Source organism: Cyrtonyx montezumae, unplaced genomic scaffold (genome assembly GCF_038088225.1).
Source record: "Cyrtonyx montezumae isolate F1298 unplaced genomic scaffold, pur_monq_1.0 scaffold_4, whole genome shotgun sequence".
Taxonomy (NCBI): Eukaryota; Metazoa; Chordata; class Aves; order Galliformes; family Odontophoridae; genus Cyrtonyx; species Cyrtonyx montezumae.
The window spans coordinates 2,304,155-2,328,362 of record NW_027072045.1 but is presented as its reverse complement, the minus strand read 5'-3'; the positions used below and the strand labels follow the sequence as shown (position 1 = coordinate 2,328,362).

Below are 24,208 nucleotides of genomic sequence, written 5' to 3'. Positions count from 1 at the left end.
TATTTAAGATTCTTTAAATGTGTGTTGTTGTTCAAATGGGGTGCATTCAATTGATATCTTTTCCTATATTATCTGTATTACTGTCATTCTGGGGAGAAAGTAGCAAAGAGCAAAGACAGATCCATTACTTTTTGCTGTCTTAAGTATTTCTTGGCAGTTAGGTCCATTGCTACTGCTTCAGATTGTTCACGTTGGAGAAAAATACATAATGGATATCTTCTTGGTGTTAGAAAGGAAAAAAATCCAGCCAAGCAAACCTGCTGTATGCTTTGCTGCTGTACAGTCTCTGTTACGTGAGCAGAAAGAGTTTGAGCAGTATTGATTTAAAATAGTGAAGAAGTTATGCCTTTAGTCACAGCTTTGATATTAAGTTCACTGCGCTGATCTGCTGCCACTTCTGCCTTGGTGGAAGCACACAAAGGATGAAGCATCCTGCAGCTCCTGCCTTTGTTGCTGGAGCTGGAGGTGGCCTTTCTGCTGGTAGGCAGGGAGAGCATCCATCCCTCCTTTCAATAGAGAGATGCAGAAGCAGGTTTCAGCTTTGGGTGCTGGGAAGACATGACAATGTTGGCCTGATTTGTGACAGATCTCTGCTGCCACTCTGCTTTTATTGCACCAGGCTAGGTAAAGGGAGGTTGCCTTAAGAACATGCAAGTGGCTGCCTGAAATTCTCCAATGCTTAATTCCTATTTAAAGAAATGCACACATAGCATTGTATAGACAGACATCTTGCTATTGTTTGTATCGGTATGTAGTGCTGTACTTACTTTTAATGTGCACGTTGAAGCAGGCACTGAAGCTAGGGCATTTTAATACAGAACTGCTTGTAGTTGCATTTATGTAAGTGGTTTATATTCATTCAAAATGAGGTAGTCAGAATGGTGCTATTTTTGAAATTGTGTTACATCCGAATTTGACACACTTGGAAATGCCATTATTCCACATTCTTAGCTGCTGTCTTATGAATTTTTAAGGAATACATTTCACAAATTCCAGCCCAAAATCAATGGGCAAAGCTGCGTAAAGGGGAGCCCTTCACGAAACAGCATGCTCCCATTTGAAGTGTTTTAATTTTAACAAGGTCTCTGTGTTTAATTTTATTGTTTTGACTGTTAGTAGCAGTTGTACCTTCATGATGGCCTTGGAATATTCTTGAATATCCAGCATAAGAGGAATCTTATCAAGTCATTCTCTATTGCTTTTGTGTTGAGTGATGCAGTCTGTGTTTTTACTCACTCAAGAGCAGGTTGCAGCTAGCTACTTAATCAGCACAAGCAAGTTCATAAGGTGTATTTATTAGTTGCATAATTAATTCTGTATCATGGAGAGCTCTACTTGAAACGCAGTTTTTCTTTCAGTTTCTCAGAGTTTAGATTCTTTGCTATGAACGTGCTTATAACTTCTCTGTCTGTTTTCAAACAGCAAACTGACTAAAGTATTAAAAACCTATGTGGATAATGCTGAGAAGTGTGGGATCACTGACCAACTCTTCAAAGCCATGAAAGCTTTGGAGTACATCTTCAAGTTCATAGTCCGGTCCAGGATACTGTTCAATCAGTAAGTGTGGTGGCTGTGGGAAATCCCTGTCCTTAAGATTGGTGGTGTTGTGTAGAAAGGATTGGTTCCCTCAAAAGCAGTGATGTGCAGCATAGCTCAGTGGTGCTGTCTGTCCATAAAGTCGAGTTAATTTTGATCTCAGTACTCTGTTTTCTACCCAACATATGGAAAGCATTGCAAGCGAGTTGATGTGTTCATCTTAATTTAGATGCAGTCTGTACCAAGTAGTAAAAGGACTGAAACAAACTTATTACAAGGGATTTATGTAGAGCTGTGAAGTCACCAGCTCCATCAACCTTTTTGTGAGTGACAGAGTGCAATTCACTCGTTTAAGACTCTTGCTGTGATATCCATAAAATGCTGAATGCCATTTATACTGTTGCAGGTCCTACAAATCATTTTAATACAGGGGAAAAAAAGATCTCTGGCTGCAGATTGGATTTACAGACTGTATGAGCCTTCAGTAGTGGCCACTGGGTTTTCTCATGCCAAATACTAATTCAGGGTACCTTAGGATTGAGGAGCTGCAATTCTCAGTGAATGGGGATTAATTGGGAAAGCTGCTGAACGACACCACAATTTGTTCTGCTGTAGGATTGAAATCCTGCTGGAGATGTGCAATTGAAATGATGATCATGTTCAAGTGTAGCATTTTACTGAGAAATTCCAACAAGGAAACAGAATCTTTTCAATATATCTTTAAGGTAGTAATATGATAGACAATATGCACAGCATTTGGGGAGTGTAATATCAGGCAAGCTTTGGGGATGGATAATGTGTAGAAGCTTGGTTCATCTCACTAAAGCATGGCCAGTCCAGTTGTGTGATATATCAAGTTCTGTAAGGGCAAAAGATGGAGTGAGCTTCAGAAGAATCATTCTTCAGTTTACTCAGTACGGGTTCAAGTGGTAATGTTCAGTGTAGAAAAGTCTTTACACTTTGAAAACGGCGGAGGAAATGTTGCTGTGGTGTAAATACTGCTCTTCTCACAACTGCTGTGCTTTTATTTGTTACCAGGTGTGTTAAAGACAGGTATGTTAAATAGCTGGCAGTAGAAACATATTCGGGACTCCAGCTTGTTTGTTTTTATTATGCTTTCCTTTCTGAAATGCAAAGCTTTTTGTCTGAAGCATTTTGATTTATTGAACTGTCAAGTTTAGTTACTCCTTGTATTAGCATATGTTACGCCTCTCTTGTATGTTCAGGGGGACACTGAAATCCATAATTGAGACTGGGAGTTAACACACAATTTGTCCTGTGTAGCCCCCAGTTTTAGCCTGAGAGGGGAATAAAAACTTGCACAAAATAGCACAATTTAGTATTTTTTCTGTAGTATTCGTTTCCCTGCATGTTTGTTAAATAGCATTTAATAATACCTGTGGCTCCCAAAGGGCATTGAACACAGAATTAAAAATGATGTGCATTGGTTTCAGTGCAAAGCAACATGAGCACCTTGATCTCCATGTTTACCTCCATGGCGGTCCATTGTGAGCTCTAAATACAGCTTGCTTATCTTTGTGAGTGAAGATGTCATTCTGAGACAGTACAGAGAAAGTGCCTGGGTGTGTTGCTCCTTCTGAGTGGCACACCACACTTGGGGCTCCTTCCTTGCTGGGTTTTGAAACAGGAAAATAAAGGGGAGGTGTGGTGAATGCTGCTCTAATGGCTCTTGGTGCCAAATGGGCTCGGGGACAGAGCTAATGTGACCACGGAGAGCTTCAGAAGCTGGTGGATGATGGTAGGGGCTCTTGGAGGCAAGCAAAGATGAATGTATATACATGGAGTGAGTTAGGGGAGAACATCCATCTGATGTGTTCAGACACAGCTGTTAACATTGGCCATGGATGGAAAAGTGGTCCTTGTTGGCTTTTGGTCATAGTAAGTCTGTCACGCTGAGATCTGTGAAACTGGATACGCTATATGAAATAGAAATGGGTTCTCTGTATCCCCAGAGAGGGGAAAAAGAGTGAAGAATAACGAGGAATGGTTTGGTGCAAGAGGTCTTCCCTTTCCTCTTTGTGAGGATGATCTCATCACGTCTGAACCAACAGTCACACTGTTGAAGTACTCCAAGGGGTTTCAGAGATACTCATTCCAGTGTTGCGTTGAACCAGGGGATCTCCAGAGGAAGAGGTTCTTCAGCTCAGCTGTAGCTTCTTTTCTTCCCATTGTGCTTCTGATTTGTCTTGTGGCAGTTTTTATCCCCCCAGAAAGCATCTGGCAGAGAGAGAAAGGATTTGCTGTGGGCTGGGCTCTGGAAATCCTGTCTGAAGGCACCTTTCAGACTTCAGCCACAGATTAGTCATTCCTCTGAGGCAGCAGTATTGAGTGTGTGGGAAACAGGACTAGTTTTGTGTCAGCTATCCAGGAATCAGCAGTGAAATATTTAGTCCTCTCTTCTCATGAAGACGAGTGTTGAGAAAATAGAGAGTTGGTATGTTTTCCTTTCCTTCATAGGTTTTAAGGTCTCTTACCTTGGGCCACTAGTAGATGTTAATGATGGCTGCTAAGTTGGTGGGGGTGCTGCCTGGCTTCCACATCACAGAGCTTCTTGGCATCAGTCCTTGCAGACATCTGCTAGCCCAGTGCTGCCTGGGCATGTGGAATTGGGTCGCTGTGCAGGGGTGACTTGGAGACACAGAGGATCTGCTCCTGCTGGCCCAGTCTGGTCGCTGCTTCTTTAGTTTTCTGTTGGGGGAAAACTCTTGGTGCAGTGTGACAATGAGTAAACACTTGCAAACTCAAATGAAAATCAAGCAATGCAAGGACTTATCAGTCGTTTGGACAGATTTATGACAAATGTATTTCCATTTTTGGTTTATGACACACCCGATTGTTTTTCAGGCTTTATGAAAACAAAGGAGAAGCAGACTTCAGGGAGTCTTTGCTGCAGCTCTTCAAGTCCATCAACGAGATGATGAGCAGCATCTCCGAACAGACCGTCATAGTGAAGGTGAAACAGCTCTCCATCTTGGCTCGTGTGTCCCCAGCTGTAATTAGGCAGTGGATAAAGTGTGTGTTGTAATTGTGCCCCAAAATGCATTTACTTCTAACTTGATTAATGCTTAGTGCTTCAAACAAGGAGTTGGTGGCTGCATAAAGAGGAATGTGTTTCAAACAAGTTTACTTCTGTTGCTGCAAATATGTCAATTCTGCAATTAACTGATATAAATTAAATAACCTTATCTTTAAGGTATTTTTTAAGTCACAGTTTTTCAGATACTGATGTCATATCCTCATTTATTTATGTCCTAGACTGTTCAGGAACATAGTATACTTCTATGTGGCAAATCAGGAGTGAGTCAGGCTGCAAACTCCACCTCTGGTTCCACTTTTTTCCTTTAATATGGTGTCTACTTGTTAGTAGAGTTGGCTGGCTCGTGGAATTGGGGATGTGGTCTCCGACCTTTAATGGAAAGGCTATTAATATTGCAGAGCCATTAATAGGTAAATCTTCCAGCCCTGTAATTTAGAGCAGTCGGAGGTCAGTGTGTCAAAACCAGGCTCGTATTCTTTCAGTGAATTTCTTTCACTTTGGAAAAGTGTAGAGACTGTAGTAAACACATTTGATGAGCTGCACCTTGATGTTCTCCTTGTGAGTCCTAACAGAATTTATAAAAGGAGGCACCTCTTGACCCAGCTGTGCTGAATTGGTAGAAGATGATCAGAAAGGGGCTAAGAACTGGGGTTGAATGTGGGAATAATATGACTTCTGCTCAGGTGTGTAGTAGCTGTACATCAGAAGAATTTCATATAGCAGCCAGGAGGCAAAGGAAACAGTGGCATGGCACAGTGCCTGTGCAAGGGGAAGCTGTGAAGTGTGGAGTGGAAAAACACTTCTGGTCCAACCCTTGGTCCTTTATTTCTGGTCTCAGGTTTGTGGTATTATGCTGAGCACATGGCAGAAGTAGACAGTGGGAAATAAAACCACTGAGCTGCAATATTTTGGTTTGCAAGTGAGAACTCAGAGTTGCATCTGATAACAAAGTAGGGATGTGATGTTATTTGAGTTAGCTGCCTTTTCATTCTGTTTTAGAGCATCTACCCTGAATGGGAATTGCTGAGTTTGAGTCACACACTGTGTGTGCTACAGATAAGATGTCTGCAGGTTATGAGGATCGAATATAAGGTTTGTTTCCTGAGACTCATTTTTGAGGGCTACTTCAGGAGTGTGCAGTGTGCACCCACGCTGTGTAAGCACACAGATGGATGCAGCAGCCACGGATCAGCACAAGGCTGAGTGAGAAGAGTGCTTGTGGGTGCCTTTCAGCAGCCTCCACAGCCTTTCACTTATTATCCATTCATGGCTTTCATCTCCTTGGGACTCTAATTACCTAGCTCTTAGAATATGTAATTGTTAGTATTGACTTTTTGCAGCTTGTGAGATTGTTCTTATTATGTTTGAGTATCCACTGAAGCACTGCAATTCTTTCAGCAGCTAGAACTTTGTGTTTCCATTACAAAGAATAGGTGTGTAATGTGGTTGCTTGCTTGGGTGCTGTTTTTGACAAGGAGTGAGTATGGCTCCTGCCAAACAAACTGCTGCTGGACAGGTGTGTTACTGACACCCTCCCCAGGCTCCAGCCACGGGAGGCATGCTATTACAGGCTTCATTTTGCACCACTATCAGAGACCTGAGCTGGGGAGCTAAGTACTGTGCTGATGTTGAGGGATGTCAGGAGGACCTCATGGAACTGAGCTGTGCTTCAGAGCAGATGTACAGTAGGATCTCAGAGTACATTAACACCTGTGTGATGCTCTGCCTGGGGCTGGCAGATGCACAGAGGGCACCTTGATGCTGTAGCTGCTCTGCTGGCCACACACCTGAGTGCTGGCTGATGTTCTGGTCCATAGCTCTGGGTGACTGCCTCTGGAGGGTGCTGGAGCAGTCTGGAGGTGAGGTGGGATCTCCCATTGCCACTGCTGGAGTCTGAGTGCCGTGCTGGCCAGCCCAGCAGGGTTGCAGCTGGAATTCCCTGTGCTGAAGCTGCACAGAAAACTAATGTAGATAGCAGGTGAGTTATTGGGTGGGGTTATTGTTCAGTTCAGATCAGCAGATCTGGCTTTATCACTTTCAGGCCATTTTTTTTCTTCTCTTTTTAACGTACTTTGAGAAAGCGAAATAAGCGTATGTGAAAGAAGTGTACGTGAAATAAGTCTGTTTGGAGAGATAAGAAGTTGAAAAGACCTACACAGAAAATTAAGGTGCTTCACATTAAAAGAGTCAAGTACTTAATTCCCCAATTTGAATGTTTCTGTTTTTCCTTTTAATGCTTCTTGATAGTTTATCGACATGAAGCAGAACTTCCACTGCAGAGTTCTTAGGAAGTGGTTACAACTTTTCCCCCTGGACTGGCTCTGCTGATCTTTCTGTTGTTGTTGTTATTTGTTATTTCTTCCCAATGTGTCTGTGAAGGGAGCAGCCTTCAGGCTGACATTGTGCGGGGGAGAATGAATGACTGGAGTCTTATGTTCTTGGGAAGAATTACTCTTTATCTATTCAAATATTTATGTCCTTGTGGAAGCTGATGAGCTGTTCAGCTGTTGCTCAGCTCTTCAGTTACTGAATAATTTGCATTTAAACTGCCCCTTTTATTTTCTTTTTCTTTTTTTTTTTAACTGGTGCACGCAAAGCCTTGAAAAGTAAGAAGTTTAATCAAAAGCAAAGTGCCTGAATTGTACAAGGATTTAGGGTTGCTTCGTTGGCCTGGCTGCAGGTTTGGGCTTTGAGGAGACAAAACCAAGAGTGCTTTTGTGGAGGGCAGGCAGGTAAAAGGTGGCTTTCACAGTTTGGTTGACTACAAACAGAGATAACTGTGCACAGCATTGATTTAAGTTTTTCTCAGGACTTAAAAAGGATGCTACAAACAAGCAAAACATCTGCCTGCTTGCAAAATCCTTTGCTGCACCCAAATTGGCACTTTGTGCTGCTTAGGTCACATTGGCTCCTGCTCCTGTGGCTGGGAAGGGCACTGAGCTGGTTGCACAAGGCTGTGCTGTGGAGCCTCACATCCATTCTTTCATTACCAGCAATTTAAACTTGAGCCGTGGCTCTTCAGCTACATATTATTTTACTGTTAGTAGCCAAAAGCTCATGCAGGGCTTTTGTTAGCATCTTCAGCTCTTGGTGGACTCAGAATCAGAGAATTGCAGGGATTGGTAGGGACCTCAAGGTATCATGAAGTCCAACCCCTCTGCCAAAGCAGTTCTCTATAACAGCTTGCACAAGTGAGTGTCCAGACAGGTCTTGAGTATCTAGGAGTCTCCAGCACTTCCCTGGGCGGCCTGTTTGTGTGCTCTGTCACCCATACTGTAAAGAATTTCTTCTGCATGTGACTTCCTAGGCTCCATTTTTAGGCCAGTGCTCCTTATCCTATTGCCACACACCACTGAGAAGAGCCTGGCCTCGTCCATTTGCCTCCCACCTCTCTTTAGATATTAATAAACCTTTATAACGTCCCCAATCCCCAAGTGTGTTGCAAATAAAACACTGAGAGGTAAGAATGAATTAAAAGAAAACATTTCATCCTTGGCTATGAATGGTCAGTCCTATAGTAAGTTAGAATCTAAGTCAGCATGGTATAAATTTGTGTTTAAGGTGAATCTTACTACAGTTAGTTACCTGAGCAGACTATTTCTTTTCCTTTGCATCAGTGTGGGCTGTAGCCTAGGCAGTCATACAGGGAACACCTTCCCTGCTTGCTTTTTTAGGTGTGCAGTTATCCAAACTGGAGATGGAAATGAAAACACTGATCTGAGCTGACAGATGTTCCAGGTCATCGTCTCACCACGGTCTTTCTTGCATGACGAGTAGTAGTGGGCTGCAGTAATTTCTCTGTACGTGGAGCTGTTTGCTTTTCCAAGCATCAGTTGGATTTGAGGAGTTATTTGTAGAAGGTGTGCAGCACTGGATGCTCCTACGTACTTGTAATGGTTGCAATGGTGTCGAGAGCTTCCCTGATTTGCGTTCCTGTTTTCTGCTAATTGGTGCATGATAATTATTTCCTTAACCTATCACCATTTAAGCATGAGCTCAGCCGAAGCCGAACACGACGTTTTAAGTTTAGATAACCGTGCAGATGTTTCCTAGTAATTTATTCTTGCATCTCTTAGAAACAAGGGCAGTGGAAACAGCTGCACTGAACGTATGGGGGCTGTCTGATTTCGGCTGTGCTGGGATGAGGGAGCTGTGCTGCTCTCAGCAGGGCTCTTGCAGCTTGCTCCAGTGTTTGCTGTTGTGTGTGGCTTTGTGCTGCAGTTCAGGAGGACTGAAAATGCAGGCAGGTGGGCGACTTCGTTCTGTGCTTTAAATGCTATTGATGAAGTAGGTGAGCATATAAAAATAATCCCCTAACGTGACCGCAGAGAACTGGAGCAGAAGATGATAGTATTTCTCTAATGAGAATTCTCCTGTGTGTGTGGTTTCTGTAATGCTTGTCTCTTCTAACAAAGAATTGGTGGTTCTCTGTATCCACAGTTTGTTTTTCCCTCATAATAAGTGTTTCCTGTGAAAACCACAGGAAAGTATTTAAAGGGAGAAATCCATTACGGGCTGCTCAGGGTGTGCTTTGCCAACAGGTTCAGTATTTTATGACCATCATTGAAAATCAGTCGAGTGCCAAAATGCATCCTTGGACTATGGTTTTTCTTTTCCTGCTCTCCTTGTGGTCGTGCTTGGTGCTGTTTTACACTGAACGTCGTGCCAGAGGCGTGGGCTCACTTGTGACTTGGAACGAATGGTTACTGCCGACTCGAGCAATTGGAAAGTAGATTTGAGGTGTTCCTGGAAATGGTTTCATCCAGCTGCTGACCAGGCTTAATTTGGCTGGCTTTATGAGATTTGCAGCCAGGGAATAATGCTTGTGTAGAAGGGATGTGCTTTCTGTTCAGTGATGGAAAAGATAAAAATTAGCATTGAAGTCATGTACAGATTGCATAGATAAAAGAAATTCATTGCTTCATCAGACAGAAGAGTTCATAAAGTTATACTGTATTTGGCCAAGAAATTTTATGCTTAATTTTGGGAATAGCTGAGAATAGCTGCGCTGTTTGAAATGAATGACTTTCCAAAATGACATTTTGAAATCAGGTGTTCTTGCTTTTATGTAGTATAAGGAGACATATCCAAGGCAGAAGCCTGTACTATAGTCTTCTGAATACGTTTTGTTTGAAACTTTGCAAATATCATTTGTTCAATCTAATGACATCCTGAAGTTAGTGCTGCAATTTCCTTGAGCTGCTGCTGTAAAGAGGCTCTTGTTACTGAATTGTTAAATGTGTTTTAAATACCGTGTCAGTGTGAGCTCCAGAGTGGGATGAAGGATCTTCTGAGTGGAATCCTCTGATGCCAGATAGTTGCTTTGTTTTCATTTATATATCACTGGCTGGTTTTGTTATTGCAGCAGTCATTTCTGTTCAGGAACAGGATTGTTCAACATTCCCAACTTCTGAAGTAAGTAAGTGAATAAAACTTCAATCTGTTTTTATCTGTTACCCAAAATGAAATCAGAAGCGACTTTCAGGTCCTTAGCAGAAGTACCAGATCTTATATTTGTGTGCTTCGACAGGACAGAGTGCTTGTGCAGGCTTGTTGTGCCAGGTGGCAGAAGGATGCTGTGAGGCAGAGCAGTGCCATGCTTTCTGTCCTGTCTGTGTAGTGGTGTTAATGCATCAGCTTGGGGATGATGTATTTAGGATATTTTTCCACCTGGCTGGACCCATGGAGTCCAGCTCGTGGCTCTGCATGGGACCACCCAAAAATCAGACCATATTTCTGAGAGCATTTTAGTCATTGATGACCAAATACTTCAAGTAATGCTCCTTTTCACAAAGGGAGCCATCTCCAAGCAAGCTGAAAGGCTCTCAGGGCAGAGTGCACCCAGAAGTTGTTGGGCCCTTGGGCATGCAGGGAGCTGGCAGAGGAGCCAAGAGCTCCAGGCCTGGGCCTGAGCTCCAAAATGAAGTGTAGGTGTTTCTGTTGGCCTGAAGAGACAAGCAAAAAGCATAGAGCTGACCTCCCAGCCTGTTTGTGTGTGGAAATGAACCCTTAGAGCTAAGGAAAGCGCTCGTTGTTGTTCTTGATAAGAAGAAGATGTTCTTTATGTTTTCTTGCCTCATTATTTAACTCATCAGTCCAAAATGCGCTGTGGCAGTGGGCACTGCACTGGGATAGCTCTGCTGCTGTTCAGTGGGACTGGGACCACCATTAGAAAGTGTCTGCTTTGCACTTGGTCTTGCTTATCCTGACCTTCTGTGTCCGTGTTTCCTTGTTTTCTTTTCCCTCCCCCAGCTGATCTTCTGGTAGAAACCATCACTGAATTTTTCTTCACTGTGAAACAAAACCTGCATTACATAGATCTGCTTTCAGCAGCAACTTCTAACAGTGAAAGCTGCACTGAGTGCTGCTCTCTTGCAGGAGTTAATACCACCTGAGTTACATTGCAATTCCTTTGGCTTACACAGATAGACTTCTCGTGGCTGCCAGCATCACCATACTGCGTGTGATGTCACTGGGTCAGCTGAGATCACACACTGGAATATAAACTTTCAGTTTCCTTAACAATTTAAAGATGCTAAACTTCAGTTGGTTTGTCCACAAAGCAGAACGAAAGGGCTGATAATTGAAAAAATAAATAAATAAAGCTTTAAATTGATGCTTTAAACAGCTTTACCTAACAGCACTTTGTTCAAGTCATTAAAGTGTTAATTCTAATGATTGTGCCAGCACAGTGTGCAATTTTAATTGAAGGTATAAAATGAAAGCTCTTTTTTTTTTAGTGTGTTACTAAACATTTATTGCTACATGCATTTGAATGATAAGCAAATAAAAACAGAGCGATGGCTGCGGTTTATAACTGGTCATTAGAGTCCTCATCCATCAAAACACATAAGCCTGTACATAATGGGACTATTTGCATAATTACAGTTATGAGCTTGATTTCTGAGCATGTAAGTAGTCCTTTAAGCATACGTGGAAGTGTTTGACAATCAAGCCTGGCAGTTTAAATGGGCTGTGAATAGGAAGGGGAACGTTTGGAAATTTGTGTCTAACCTATGGCACGTTTGTTCCTTGCTCTTGTAAAACTGGTCAGCAAGCACTGAAATATGTCCCTTGCTTGTCACCTGGGACTGCCTGACAGATGTCAGCCTCTCCTGAAGAATTCGTTCTATAGCAGCAGAGCCTTTTGGTGCCTTATGCATTCAAATCTTTTTTCTTTTTATCCTCATCCCACTTTTTCTGTGAGCGTTCCTGCTGGTTAAACAAACCCACCAACCCACTACGTTTCCTTAACAAAATGGAACAACAAACCTGTGTCAACTCCTATGTAGGCAGACGTTGGTGGGAAACGCTGGGTGTTGACTCAGTCCCAGTTGATGGACTGAATTTGAGAACAGAACGGAGCACGGGCCACGAAATCTTCACTCTGTGATTTTTTTGTCCCTTTCAGCAGTGTTTCTTTAACAATGAATGCTAAACAGAAACCAGCTTTGTATGTTCACGTTGCAGAAGAAGATACGAGCTGATCAGAAGACGTGTAGTGTACCCTTATGTTTTTCTCATGTAATATTTTACCCAGAACTTTGTTTAGCTGCTACCACTGGGTGTTTTCCTCTGCCACTGCCAGGGCCACGTGGCCACATTTTGGAGCAGCATGGTCTAGAAATTTGTAAGGAGCCTGGCAGTGCTTTATTACCAAAGGGAAAGTGTTGCCTGTCCTTGTGATTTGGGTATGCTTTTGGATGTGGGCATATGCCTTCTTTAACCATCGAGCTAAAATCATTTCAGTCTGCATTTTTATTGGGAAATATGTAAATGAACCACTGCTTCATACATTATTCAAGAAATGACATTTTGTATCAGTGATACCTCTTCTAATCTTATCTAAAGATATGCAAATGATTTAATTAAAATAATTATACTGTATAATATACCTGAACTTCACTCTTGAATAGTACGTATTAATCATTAATGGTACTTGTTCATATTTTTAGTTGGAAAGGCAATTAAAATATTTGATTGATAGCGGGCTCTAAACAACTTTTCCCTTTTTTACTGAACAGCTGGGACTGAGCTGGCCCTTGTGACTGTAATCAAACAGTTGACCTACAGCATGCAAGGACAGTGAATTTGATCTAAAATTACTAACGTGTAGTAGTTTGAAAACAGACAGATAGTTTTGTATGTACCTGTGGGGCAGTATTCCTCAAGTTTGTTTTCACGTGCTCCTCTTCCTACTGTTAAGAACTATTGATTAAACAGAAGTATTCTGCATCTTGACTTTGTCTGACCTTGAAGCTGTGTACCATAATTACATGTCACATCCTTGAGAGTAAAAAAGAATTGGTAGAGAAATGAATAAGAACTCCCTTCCTAATTCAGAAGGATAGGGATTACATGGTGCTGTCATGGATGGGAACAGCAAATGCTAAGCAGTAAGCACAGAAATACCTGATGAGGAATTAATTTTTCCTGGCTAGGTTTTGGCTCTTGGTGGATTTAAGAGAATGTTTGTGATAGAAATAAGTTATTGACCACTGACTGTTTAAAAAAAAAATTAAAAAGATCCTTAAAATTGATTGGAATGACTGTAAATAGTGAAAATATTTAATGTCTTTGTTGGTAGGACTTTATTTATGTATCCTTCCAACATATACTGATGGAGTGACTACTGCAAGATTGAGGGGGAATTAAAGACCTCCAGATTTGTTTGTAACGACAAAGAAGGGAAAAATGTCAGTTATGTGGTTTTGGTTGATTTTTAAGTACTGAAGGGATGTTAATCCAAAACAGTGTGGCTAATGATAAGGATGTCCAGCTCCACAGAGGATGAGGAGAAACGATGAAGGGAATGTAACAGATGTTGTGTCCCAGTAGGCTGAGAGGTGTCTTTAACATGTTGGGAAGAGCTCATCTGTCTTGATTACTGATGCAAGCTATCAGTCTTCCCAGCTCTTCTCTTGCTCCTTCCTTCTTCAAGACCTATTCAATCCCAACATTTTCATTTTCCCAGGCTTTTGAGGCTGAGTGACTTATCTCCAGAAGAACAGGCTGAGAGCGAGTTACAGGGCTCAGCTGTAGGCACGGTGCATAGTTAAGCCAAAGCAATTACACCCATGTGATTCTCTTCTTGCAGTCTTCCCATCAGGTTGAAGGAGGCATGAATTTCAGTCTTCCTTTTCTTTTTTTTTTTTTTTCAGGGAGCAGCACTTAAATATTTGCCAGCTATTGTCAATGATGTAAAATTAGTATTTGATCCAAAAGAACTTAGGTAAGTAATAAATTGAGTGTACTTGATGTAGGACTAGTTTGTATAATAATGCATATTATATATTAAAAAAGTATAGTTCTTAATGCATTGTTTTACCAGCATGCTGTTGGCTCAAAGCATGGAGGCAATGAAATATGATCACCTGAGATGTTTTATCACCCTTTTCCTACCAGTAGTTGCAGGGCTATGCAGATATCCCATTTGCAAAGCAATATGTGGCATTGAGGTTTGACAACGTCTTGACAAATTTTGCAGTTCTGACTACTAAAACCATATAATGAGACATCAAGAATTATCAGTCAGTAACTGACAACAGAACACTCAACCTGTAAGCTTGATGCATCACTGTTTGAATTACAAACTCAATGTAAATAATAACTTTTGTTCCGTGAGCCTTATTTATGGATGGATGTTTCTGTAGCTTATAAACACAGGAATGCTCTAAATTGTAAATAGAAAAGCAGAATAGAAAATCATTTTGGAACAAAAAGACAATAGGGAAACCAAATCTGTGATGATTGAAGAGGGAGTATCACCGACAGCTGCAACTTGAAAGACAGAATCTGAAATGAAACACAAGAAAACGGTATAAAACTAAGATGAGAGGGAGAGGGCAAAAGAATAGATGAAAAAAGTAAGCAGAGGAATATCAGAGAAATGTGAACTGTATTTGGAATTTAAAACTTTGTTATATGGAGTAAAAGGAAAAAAAAGTTTGCTTGCCTGCAAGTGTGTGGTTGGGGAAGTGTGTGGTTGTCTATCTGGTTTTGTGCTAATTTTGTCGTTTATTTGTTTTGTTTTATATGTTTTGTGGAGAGCTTACTATGCTTTCACTTGTCCCTTTATACGTAGCAAGCTGTTTACTGAGTTCATCCTGAACGTTCCCGTGAGCCGGCTGACCATTCAGAAGCTCTACTGTTTGATCGAGATTGTTCACAGCGACCTCTTCACGCAGCACGGTAAGAGCAGCTTTGTGACTCTTAAACTGTCCCCTCACTCATTGCCTGCAGACTTCTGCTGGTGGAAGTTCTGTCCTCGCTGCCAAACGCAGCGGAGGTTGCTCCCAATTAAGGTTGCTCCATTAGCAGGATGAGAAGATTTAAAAGGAAGTGAGGGAATGCTAATTGACACTTACTGCAGGTTAGAGATCATAAAGAAGTGAAAGCAAACACTTGTAATTTTTCATTTAAGAGGGCACTAAGCATCCAGTGTTACTGGCATGTGATATGACTTTAGCTGCATTTATTTTATCAAAAGCTATGGATATAGCTTTTAAGCTCAGTGAAGTCTTGCAGAAACAACAGGTGTTCTCGATGGCCATTCTTTCTGAAGCATTTTTCTTTCCCTGTAAGTTAAACCTTTGCTAAAGTAAAGGAATTAGAAACCTATATGGGAACTGTTGAACCATGGCTTGATTGATCACCTGAGGTGAGCACAGAGTCAGCTGTGGGAGCACAGGTGAAGGCAAAGCACCTGTGTGACCAGAAGGGGTGCAGTCTGACTCCACCTCTCCCAGACCTCATTTAAGAGTGTTATGGTGCCCTGGGGAAGGATCTCTTTTCTGGAGATTGCTCCTTTGGAGTTTCCTACCCTGAGCCTAGGACACGGGTGAGCATTTTCCTTTATTTTGACTGTCTCCATCGTGATAATCTTTCTAAATATAGCATCTCTAAAATATCTTGGCTACAATGCTATTTGGTACTATTCATTCTGTTAGCCATACAAGACCCTTTATCCATGCTTTCTCATTCTCTCCTTTTACACTGTGGAAGCAATCTTCAAGTGGTGTCTTAGAGTTCTTCATCTGAAGTGAAGCATTTTATTCTTTTCTAGATGACTGCAGGTTAAACTACCCTAAACTAAGTGTTTTTGTACTGTCAGGAGGAGCTAATGAGGGAGCAAATAGGCAATGGTTCAACCATAAAGGGAATGTGAAAGGACTCTTCTGTGGATCAGAAATGCTCATGATGCGATTAAGAAAAAAAATATATATATATTGGTGGGCTAGCTTTGTGCAGCCAGGTCTTAAACCCAATAGTGTGTGGCCACAGTTTAACTCTTGCTGGATCTAATAGCTTTTATCTTCTTACAATTAGTTTTAAAAGAAAAAAGTGTATATGCCAACCCAATCTGTGCTTCCCATCGTCCCTAAATTCACAAAGCATTGTGCTTTGCACGTGGAGCAATTCAGCTAGAAGATGAGGTATTGCATGGATCCGTGGAAACGTGTCCTAACTGTTGCTCTTTCTTATCAAGTAGCAGTGGAGAATGATGCTCAAAGAACAAGCTTTGTTTTATTTTTACCTTCTGTTCTGACCGACTTTGCAGTACGTTTATTCTTTAAGTATATTTATAGTAAGTACTTGTAAAATTATTGGGGATACATATACACATTTTCCCTCAAAATTTAAAGGATGCTTACAGAGAGTTAAGGCTTGTGGGTCATAGAGCTTCTGGACCTTTCAAGAAAGAGTTAGAGGTTTTCCACAAGGAAGCCTTCAGTAGTTTACCATTCTTTGCTCAAGTGGGACTGTAGCACAAAAGTTGTGGGTGTATTCCCTGTAACTACAGCCAGTGATGAAGTAGGAGTAAAGCTGCTTTAAATTGGCTCTAATGGCTATGTCACCACTCCTGCACCAGCTGCTTCAAATGCACTGCAGTTTCATCTTCACTTTTTAGATCTTTTCTGCCCTTATTTGCCACAACTGAAGAGTGACACGACTGTATCTGTTCTGAATTGCAGGAGTATTAAAGGAGAAAGCAGATGGAATTATTGGTGTTGCCTAAAATGATACACATTTCTCATAGGCTATTTTAATGTTTGTTCTTCCTGATGCGTGCACCAAGTGTTACTACAAAATATGCATCATTTCTGTCTTTCATTCTCAGCTTTTTGTAGTATTTTTTCTTATTCTAGCAGCTTATAGGATGCAAGCCATGGGAGCAGAAGTCAGTGATGTGAGGTGTTACCCTTGGCCATTCTGGATAGGAGAGAATTGAGAGCAAGTAGATAAAAAGCAATGATCAGAGCACTTCTGGGAGAAACTACAGGTGCACATCATGTTTTTATTATATTACTCTGTGGAAATTAAATTCTTCTCTCAGGAGAGTCATTGAAGGAGAATTTGTGTATGCTGGTTTGTTTATGTGTAGCTCCAAACTCGGCTGTCTTCAGGGAGAGGTGACTAGCTGGTGGAGCTCCTAAGAAAGGTGAAACATCCTGCTGCTACTGCTGATTCACCCATCTGAACCCAGTGTGGTTTTACTGATGGAATGGCACTTCTGAATGGCTCCTGGGTCTTATGATGAGGCTCCTGACTGCAGGCTTTCATGTCACCTGAGTCAAAAATGCCCTCAAAGTGATGCGCTCCAGCTGAGGTGTGGTGGACATTCAAGGCATGTGCACCAGCAGTGCTGCACAGACTGCTGTGTGCATCCCAGCTTCAGTTTTGAGATGAGGTGTGACCCAGGAGCGTGGGGGCAGTGAGGGGGCACAGCTGTGCCACTTCTCACTGTCTGGCAGTGTACATCTGTGTACTGCCCTTCCTCCCATGCACTTCTGCATGTCCTCACACAGTCTCCCGTATCAATAAAGAAAGTATTATCATAAATGCTCCTTGTGCCACAGATAATTCTGTATAAAGCTTATGCCTGGAGAATGAATTGTACTGGAAATCTTTTGTAGATGCTTGACAGTAAATTAAGCAAGTAGCCACAGTGGTTAAATGTAGACTTCCCTTGTTCCATGAGTTTGAATTCTTATTACTAAGTTCTTCTCATTTATTCAAACATTTTAAACTAATAGCCAGTATTTTCATATAAGTGTCAGTCTGATACTGTACCATATCACAGAAATGAGGTTTTCTTGTCTAAAAGCAATATGTGGTACAAGACTGTAGAACTGCAGGAAAGCTTGAAGACATACTGAAAATCAAGCAGCATTTCATCAGTGATTTTTTCTTTTTTCTTTGAAAAAAATGCTCTAATTCTGTGCCCTGAGAGTCAAGGAAGATTTATTCGTGGTGTCTCAAGAGTTAAAATTGGAAATACGAGGATTTGTGAAGCTGGAAGGATGCGGGGATGAGAGGGGTGTGTGTGAAATACTTTGAGTTCTGCCTTCAGGATGTGGAGCAGTGGATGGTTTGGTGTTCTTTGTGAAATCTGAAGAGTTTGGGTTCTTGGGTGCGGATACACCGTGGCATTGTGCTTTGTATGTCTTTTAAAACTATTTCAGATCCTTTTGAAAAACTTGTTCAGATGCTTTCTGGTGATGCTGCATGTCATATTCGAAGTAGCACGTCTCCTTTGCAAACCTTGTATTTACTTTTATTAAGACTTCTCCAGCCTTGGCAGGAATATCCTGTGCACTCTTTACACTTTGCTGCAATTATCCTGTCAGTGGTTCACGATGGAGACCTCTTACCCAAAGGAAAGAAATCAGCGTGCGTGACTGTGCAGTCAAAGCACTGTTAAACAGAAAGTGAGAGCGTGCATCTCTCTATTTGTCTCTAAGCAATTGAAGAGTGTAAGAGCCAGGTACCTTCAAGGAGCATTTGTGTCTATTTGTGTATGTATTTGATGAAGAAATGCCACCTGGCAACAAGGAGTGCCCTCTTTCCAAGCTTGTGCTTGCTTACAGAGGCCAACAGGTAGAAAAGATGGTTCTCCATACAGAATAAACCCATCAGACCTTCATGCTTCTGTTGTCTGTGCTCAGAGCTGTTCAGGTATCCCACAAAGGACACGATTCTTCAGGGCAGCACCTGAAACAGAGCATCGTGAGTGTCTCCTGTGAGACTGTGTCTGAACAGTCTGGGGCATAGAGGTTTTCTTACAGCTGAATGCTCACTCTCAGGTCTAAGTGCACAACTGCTTAGTCTGTGGCTAAATGAAGTGCCTTATCCTTGAAACGTTGGAATTTGGGTTTTGTGTAAATAGTGATTTATCTGATTTCTTCTGTCCTGTAGAGCTGTTTGCATTCTGAATCAGTTTGTTTTACAAATGACTCCCAGCTAATTACTGAGTGAGCTGTGTGGCTGCTGTATTAAATAGCCAGGAAATCCAGTGGTTTCTCTGCTGGGAAATTGTCTGCTAAATGTTAGCGGGGAGCGTATAGCATCTACACAACTTCTTACCCTTTAATTTTGACTAAACGTAGTGTCTTCATCTCCACCATAGTGGAAGCACAGTTACTGAGCAGAGGGGGTTTTTGGCCTCGTAAACAGAGTGAGGTATAAAACAAAGAAATGCATTTAGCAGCGTCCCTTCTACATGAAATACTTCGTATTGACTAAAATTTATTGCATGTATTTAGCTCCAGCAGAGTTCCCGTGTCAGTGTTTCGCTGGAGCTTTGCATGGATGCTCCTGAGCTGATGATGCCCCCTGAGCATCCTTTTATAAAGATTAATATTTTATTCTCGCTGCGCGCTCCTGTGTCATTAATCACTGGGGGTTGGACTTGTGCAGCAGAGAATGAACAGATGTCGTATTACTGTTGTCTGTAATCACTGTGCATCATACTTGTGAGCTATCTTCAGCTGGTTTTTGAGCAGCAGACTAATGCCATAGGCTCTGGATTTCTCTGGCCTTGCCATTAATCAGTGCTGGGAGGTGTTTGTGACCGACAGGGCGATGAAGGTTAACTTTTCCTCTGCTCTGCTTGTAAATAATCGAGAGGCAGTTGATCAACGCAGTGTTATTCAAAGTAGTTTATGGCAAAGGAGGTGCTTAAAATCTTGTCTCAGTGTGGAGTGTATTACCATAGTAGTAGACTTGTTGAAATCTTTACCTATGTGCGTACATACGTAAATAGAGACAGTTGTGTGTTGGTGAGCTCCCTCAATGCCAGAGAAAGTACATAAAAACCATTCAGCCCATAAAAGGGATTTTGTTACGATCAGATGATGACTGCCATAAAGTGCCCATCTGATTTCAGTCACAGCCTTTGTCTTTCCAACTGGCAGTGTTTTTTCCTTTTTGCTTCTTCCAAAGTCACCTCTGTGCTACTATTTCTTCTTTGGCATAAAGCTTCTATTAGTAATTAGAGGGCCAAGTAAACCTGGGGGAAGGTTTCACACCCTTGGTGCTTTACACTTGTCGTGGGTGCTTCTAGTGATCTGAGAAGGATCTGAATTTTTTAATATAGAATGATCAAGTAGTCAGGACACCTCAACACTGTTTTATCCTCCCGTGTTCTGCATTCTGCAGCAGCTACAAACCGAGCAGCTGATGTTCAGCAGTCAATGTGTAGGAAGGCAGAGAGCCAGGAGGTGCAGCTTGAGGAGAACTCAGTGTAGGCTGCTTGATTCCCAAGGAAGTGCTTTGACAAATCAATTAGTTTTTCCTTTCTCAGAAATGCAGCCTGATTACCTGCTCTGTTGATCAACGTGTATTCCAGGCTATCATCCCCAGAGGTGACGTAGCTGTGATTTCTGCCTCATGGATGCTTGCAGATATTAAATTGATCTTTGACCATTTTCTGCTAGCGGGGCTTAGCAGGAACCTGAATGTCTTAATTATTGGCCTTAGTAGGTTATTAAATGTTGATTCATCCCTGCTATGGGCAGGGCAAATCTGCCTTTGCTTCTTTCCGAGTCTGTCTGGTGATTCATGTCCTGGAAGAGTGGCCCAGGTGCTTAAACATGGAAGGGAATGGCTTTGGATTAGGGAGGGAAAGTGGTCAAGGGCTGCAGAAGCTTCAAGTGCATCCAAAACAGTGATGATATCAACACGGTGATGGTGAGTCACCTTCATCAGTCCAAAAAACTCTTTGCAGTGCTGGATCTGCGTTCAGCTTCAGCATCCCTTTCAAGTTTGAGGGGATGCTGTTCTTCAGCTAAGGTTGTATGACTGCTGCCTATTACTTCAAATGCAGCTGTTTCACTGTCTGCCTTTCTAGGGGTGGTTTAGGGACTTAATGTCTGTATAAGCAGCTTTAGATTGTTAATAAACATCCTGCTAATAATCTCATTCAATGCCGTTTGTTATGCTTTTGTGCCTTTAACCACTGGAATAAGGTTGGATCTTAAAGATTTATCTCAGTTTTCAGTGCTGTTTGGGTCAGTGCTGTTTAGCCACAGGGGTTACCACCCCCTTGCTTTCAATATCGATACAGATTTATGAATAATATAGCTGTAAATATAATGGGAACTGATGATGATGATGTTTCTCCGAAATTAGATTTGTTTCTCTTGTAATCCAGTTTTCTTCTCCTTAATGGGTAAGTCATAATGGAGATGAATGTGAGAGGATGTGATGCTATGGCTGGATGGATTTCTCTGTGTAAATACCTTGCAGGCTTTAGTGCCTGTTCCTAGAGGGAAAAAATCAACTCATGCACCGTGGTTTTGCTCTTTTTTGAGCTAGGAAGCTGGTGGTTAAACGACCGAGAAGTAATTAAATAGTTTCTTTGGTGTGGTATTTTTTCTAACTCCTAAAAGTGTACTTCCTTTGAATGAGGGCCCACTTGTGCATCCCTAGTGAACGTCCACGTGTGGCAACCACTTGAGACTGAAGAATGTTTCTCTTGAACTGCTGAAGCTGGTTGTGCTGGGTGTACTCCATTCGTTCTCATCCCGTGAGCCTACAAGGCAGGATAAAGTTGTTGCTGCTTTAGTTCCTCTCTGGCATCTTCTCGAGATGAAGTGCTCTCTATGCTGTATTGTAGCGTGTTTCTCGTGATTATTTCTTTATACTGCTGACTCTTATTTTTCCCCGTTGTGCAGTTTGTGAGAGCAGAATTCAGGCCTTCCTGCAGGGTATCTCGGGAGGGGTGGACTCATGGTAGTTGCTCCAGGTTCTCCTCCTTTGGGTGTGGAAGTACTGGGCTGGGGGTGGAGGGGGATGAAAGGGTTTTAACTTCACTCCTTTGAGCACGAAGGATACGTGCTTGGTACAACCACACAGAAGGCAGATCTCTGGCTGTGCACTCTCTCTTTAAGGAAAGAGTGTGCTCTAGTGAGGAAATGCAATGTCCTGGTGTTCTCTCCATGTACATTAGAGCAATTAGAGGGTTGTACTTTCATTACGCGTGTGAAATGTTGTGTGGTGTTTTGTAAGGGGGTAACTGTTGTTTTCAAGCATGGGTGGTTAAGGGCTGCGAGGTGGTTCAAGCACTTTGCTCAGCTGGGGCAGAAATAGGGAGGCAGAGTTTGTCTGAGCCTTCTCAGATTAACTTCCAGTGCCTTATTTTTTTTTTTCCCTGGGTTTTTATGGTCTACATTAAAATGCAGCTGAAAGAAAAAGCTGTGCACATGTTTACTGCTGTGTATGTAATCATATGTCTTGTGTGCAGACTGCAGGGAAATCTTGCTGCCAACAATGACGGATCAGCTCAAGTATCACTTGGAAAGACAAGAAGATTTGGAGGCTTGTTGCCAGTTGCTGAGTAACATCCTGGAAGTGCTCTACAAGAAAGATGTGGTTAGTATCTCATGTTTCTGTGAAGTTTAGCATTTAAAAGAAATGAATCTTAGCAGAAGTGATTCAGCAGGTAACTCCTGATGATTTAGATTCTTTCCTGTCCCCTCACCAATCTCTTCTAGGACTTCTTTTTAGGTATACAGTGACAAGGATGTTTTCTCTGACATCTGGGGATGTTCCATATTGTTTCTGTGGCAACTCCAATCACCACTGCAGTCTAAGGACACCTTTACAGGTGCTGGTTAGTGAGCAGGATACGTATGCTTGAGAGGTAAACCTCTCTTACACAGTGTTCAGCCTATGCCTGGTTGAAAGTACTTGAAATCCCCACTTACCCAAGCACTTCAGGGAACACATGTTTGAATGATACTGAAGGTGGCTCTGAAGGTGCATATATATATATATATATATATATATATGTGTGAGCATGTAGTTTTAGGAATTTAGCAAACTTGCCTGACTTCTTAAAGTGCTATTTAAAGTTACATAGTAGAATTGTTCATCTTGGTAAGAAATAACCTGGATTACTACTCAGTGATCCTTAGGCATCCCTTGCAGCTCAGGATATTCATGGCCAGCAGGAATCCCTTCTACCTCAGGAGCGTGGCCAGCAGGTCGAAGGAGGGTGATCTTCCCCCTCTGCTCTGCCCTGGTGAGGCCTCACCTGGAGCACTGCATCCAGTTCTGGGCTCCTGGTACAAAACAGACAGGGATCTGCTGGAAAGAGTCCATTGGGGGGCTACAAAGATGATAAAGGGCAGAGAACATTTCCCTTATGAGGAAAGGCTAAGAGAGCTGGGGCTGTTCAGCCTTGAGAAAAGAAGACTCAGAGGGGATGTGATCCACATCTATAAATATCTGAGGAGCGGGAGGCAAAGAGATGAGGCCGGACTCTTCTCAGCAGTGTGTGGTGATAGGACGAGGGGAAATGGCCACAAACTGAAGCATAGGAAGTTCTGCACCAATGTGTGTGGGAACTTCTTCCCAGTGCAGTGATGGAGCACTGGAGCTGCACACAGGGGTGGTGGATCTGCTCTGGAGGCATTCAAGGCCCACCTGGACACTGAGCTGTGCAACCTGGGCTGGGAGCTGCTTTGGCAGGGGGTTGGACTCAGTGATCTCTGGAGGTCCCTTCCAACCCCTACAGTTCTGTTACTGTATGGGTAGGTGACTGCTTCTGCATGAGTAGTAGTCTTAACTGTTCAGAATAGAAATGCCAGGCAGCTGCACCTGCGAACCTGTGAGTGCTCTGGGCAGGCGTGCAGATGTGCAGTTTACATAACAGTCTTTCTGTCTTTTCCTGACTTTGCACGAATATGCAAATATTGCTCCATTGCTGGAGAGCTGTAATCATTTGATGCTGTCTTTAAGATGCTGTGGTTGCTGCATGAACCTTCAATCCTGTGTGGAAACATCCACTCCTTCAGCTGGAGAGGACCTCTGGGGTCACCTGCTCACATAGTGCCTTGCATCTTTGTTTGGCTGTTTTTGGGGGAAGCAAAACCAAAAAGAAATGGGAGCTGATTTTATTTCTTTTCTTGAGTACTACTACGTGAGTGCTTCAGAGTGTAGGTTATTTTCAAAAGGGGATTTGTTTTTGACAGCCTGGCTGCTTCCTGTCAGTCCGTGTTGTCTGCCTTTCTTCCTGTGGGAGCAGGCAACCTGCAGCCCTCCCATCTCTGGAGCTGAACCCAGGGCTGCCCCACATGGCTGCTGGCAAGGAAAGGGCTGCAGAACATGCTTACTGGTGGAGAAGGGAGCAGGGAAAGGAAGCAAACTACAAGCGAGGAGGGGCACAAAGAAAAATGGGAAATAGACAGCAGCAGCACAAGTGCAGGGTGTGAGGAGAAGAGGATCTTTGAGAACACACCTGGGAGAGAGCAGGGAGAGCTGAAGGGTAGAGCAGAATTGTAAGCTTGATCTTGAAGACGTATCTGTCAGCAGTGGGAAGAAGAATTC

The 24,208-nt window shown here is 42.4% G+C and overlaps 1 protein-coding gene across 2 annotated transcripts in view; it reads left to right on the top strand.

Annotated features, from left to right (window-relative positions):
* DOCK1 (dedicator of cytokinesis 1) overlaps nucleotides 1-24,208 on the top strand; it is a 262,795-nt gene that overhangs the window by 53,629 nt on the left and 184,958 nt on the right. For both annotated transcript variants that reach the window (XM_065746466.1, XM_065746465.1), the window contains exons 22-26: nucleotides 1,423-1,557; nucleotides 4,402-4,510; nucleotides 13,756-13,826; nucleotides 14,679-14,785; nucleotides 22,122-22,249. In XM_065746466.1, coding sequence (XP_065602538.1) covers nucleotides 1,423-1,557; nucleotides 4,402-4,510; nucleotides 13,756-13,826; nucleotides 14,679-14,785; nucleotides 22,122-22,249 — 550 coding nt within the window. The remainder of the gene's footprint in view (nucleotides 1-1,422; nucleotides 1,558-4,401; nucleotides 4,511-13,755; nucleotides 13,827-14,678; nucleotides 14,786-22,121; nucleotides 22,250-24,208) is intronic.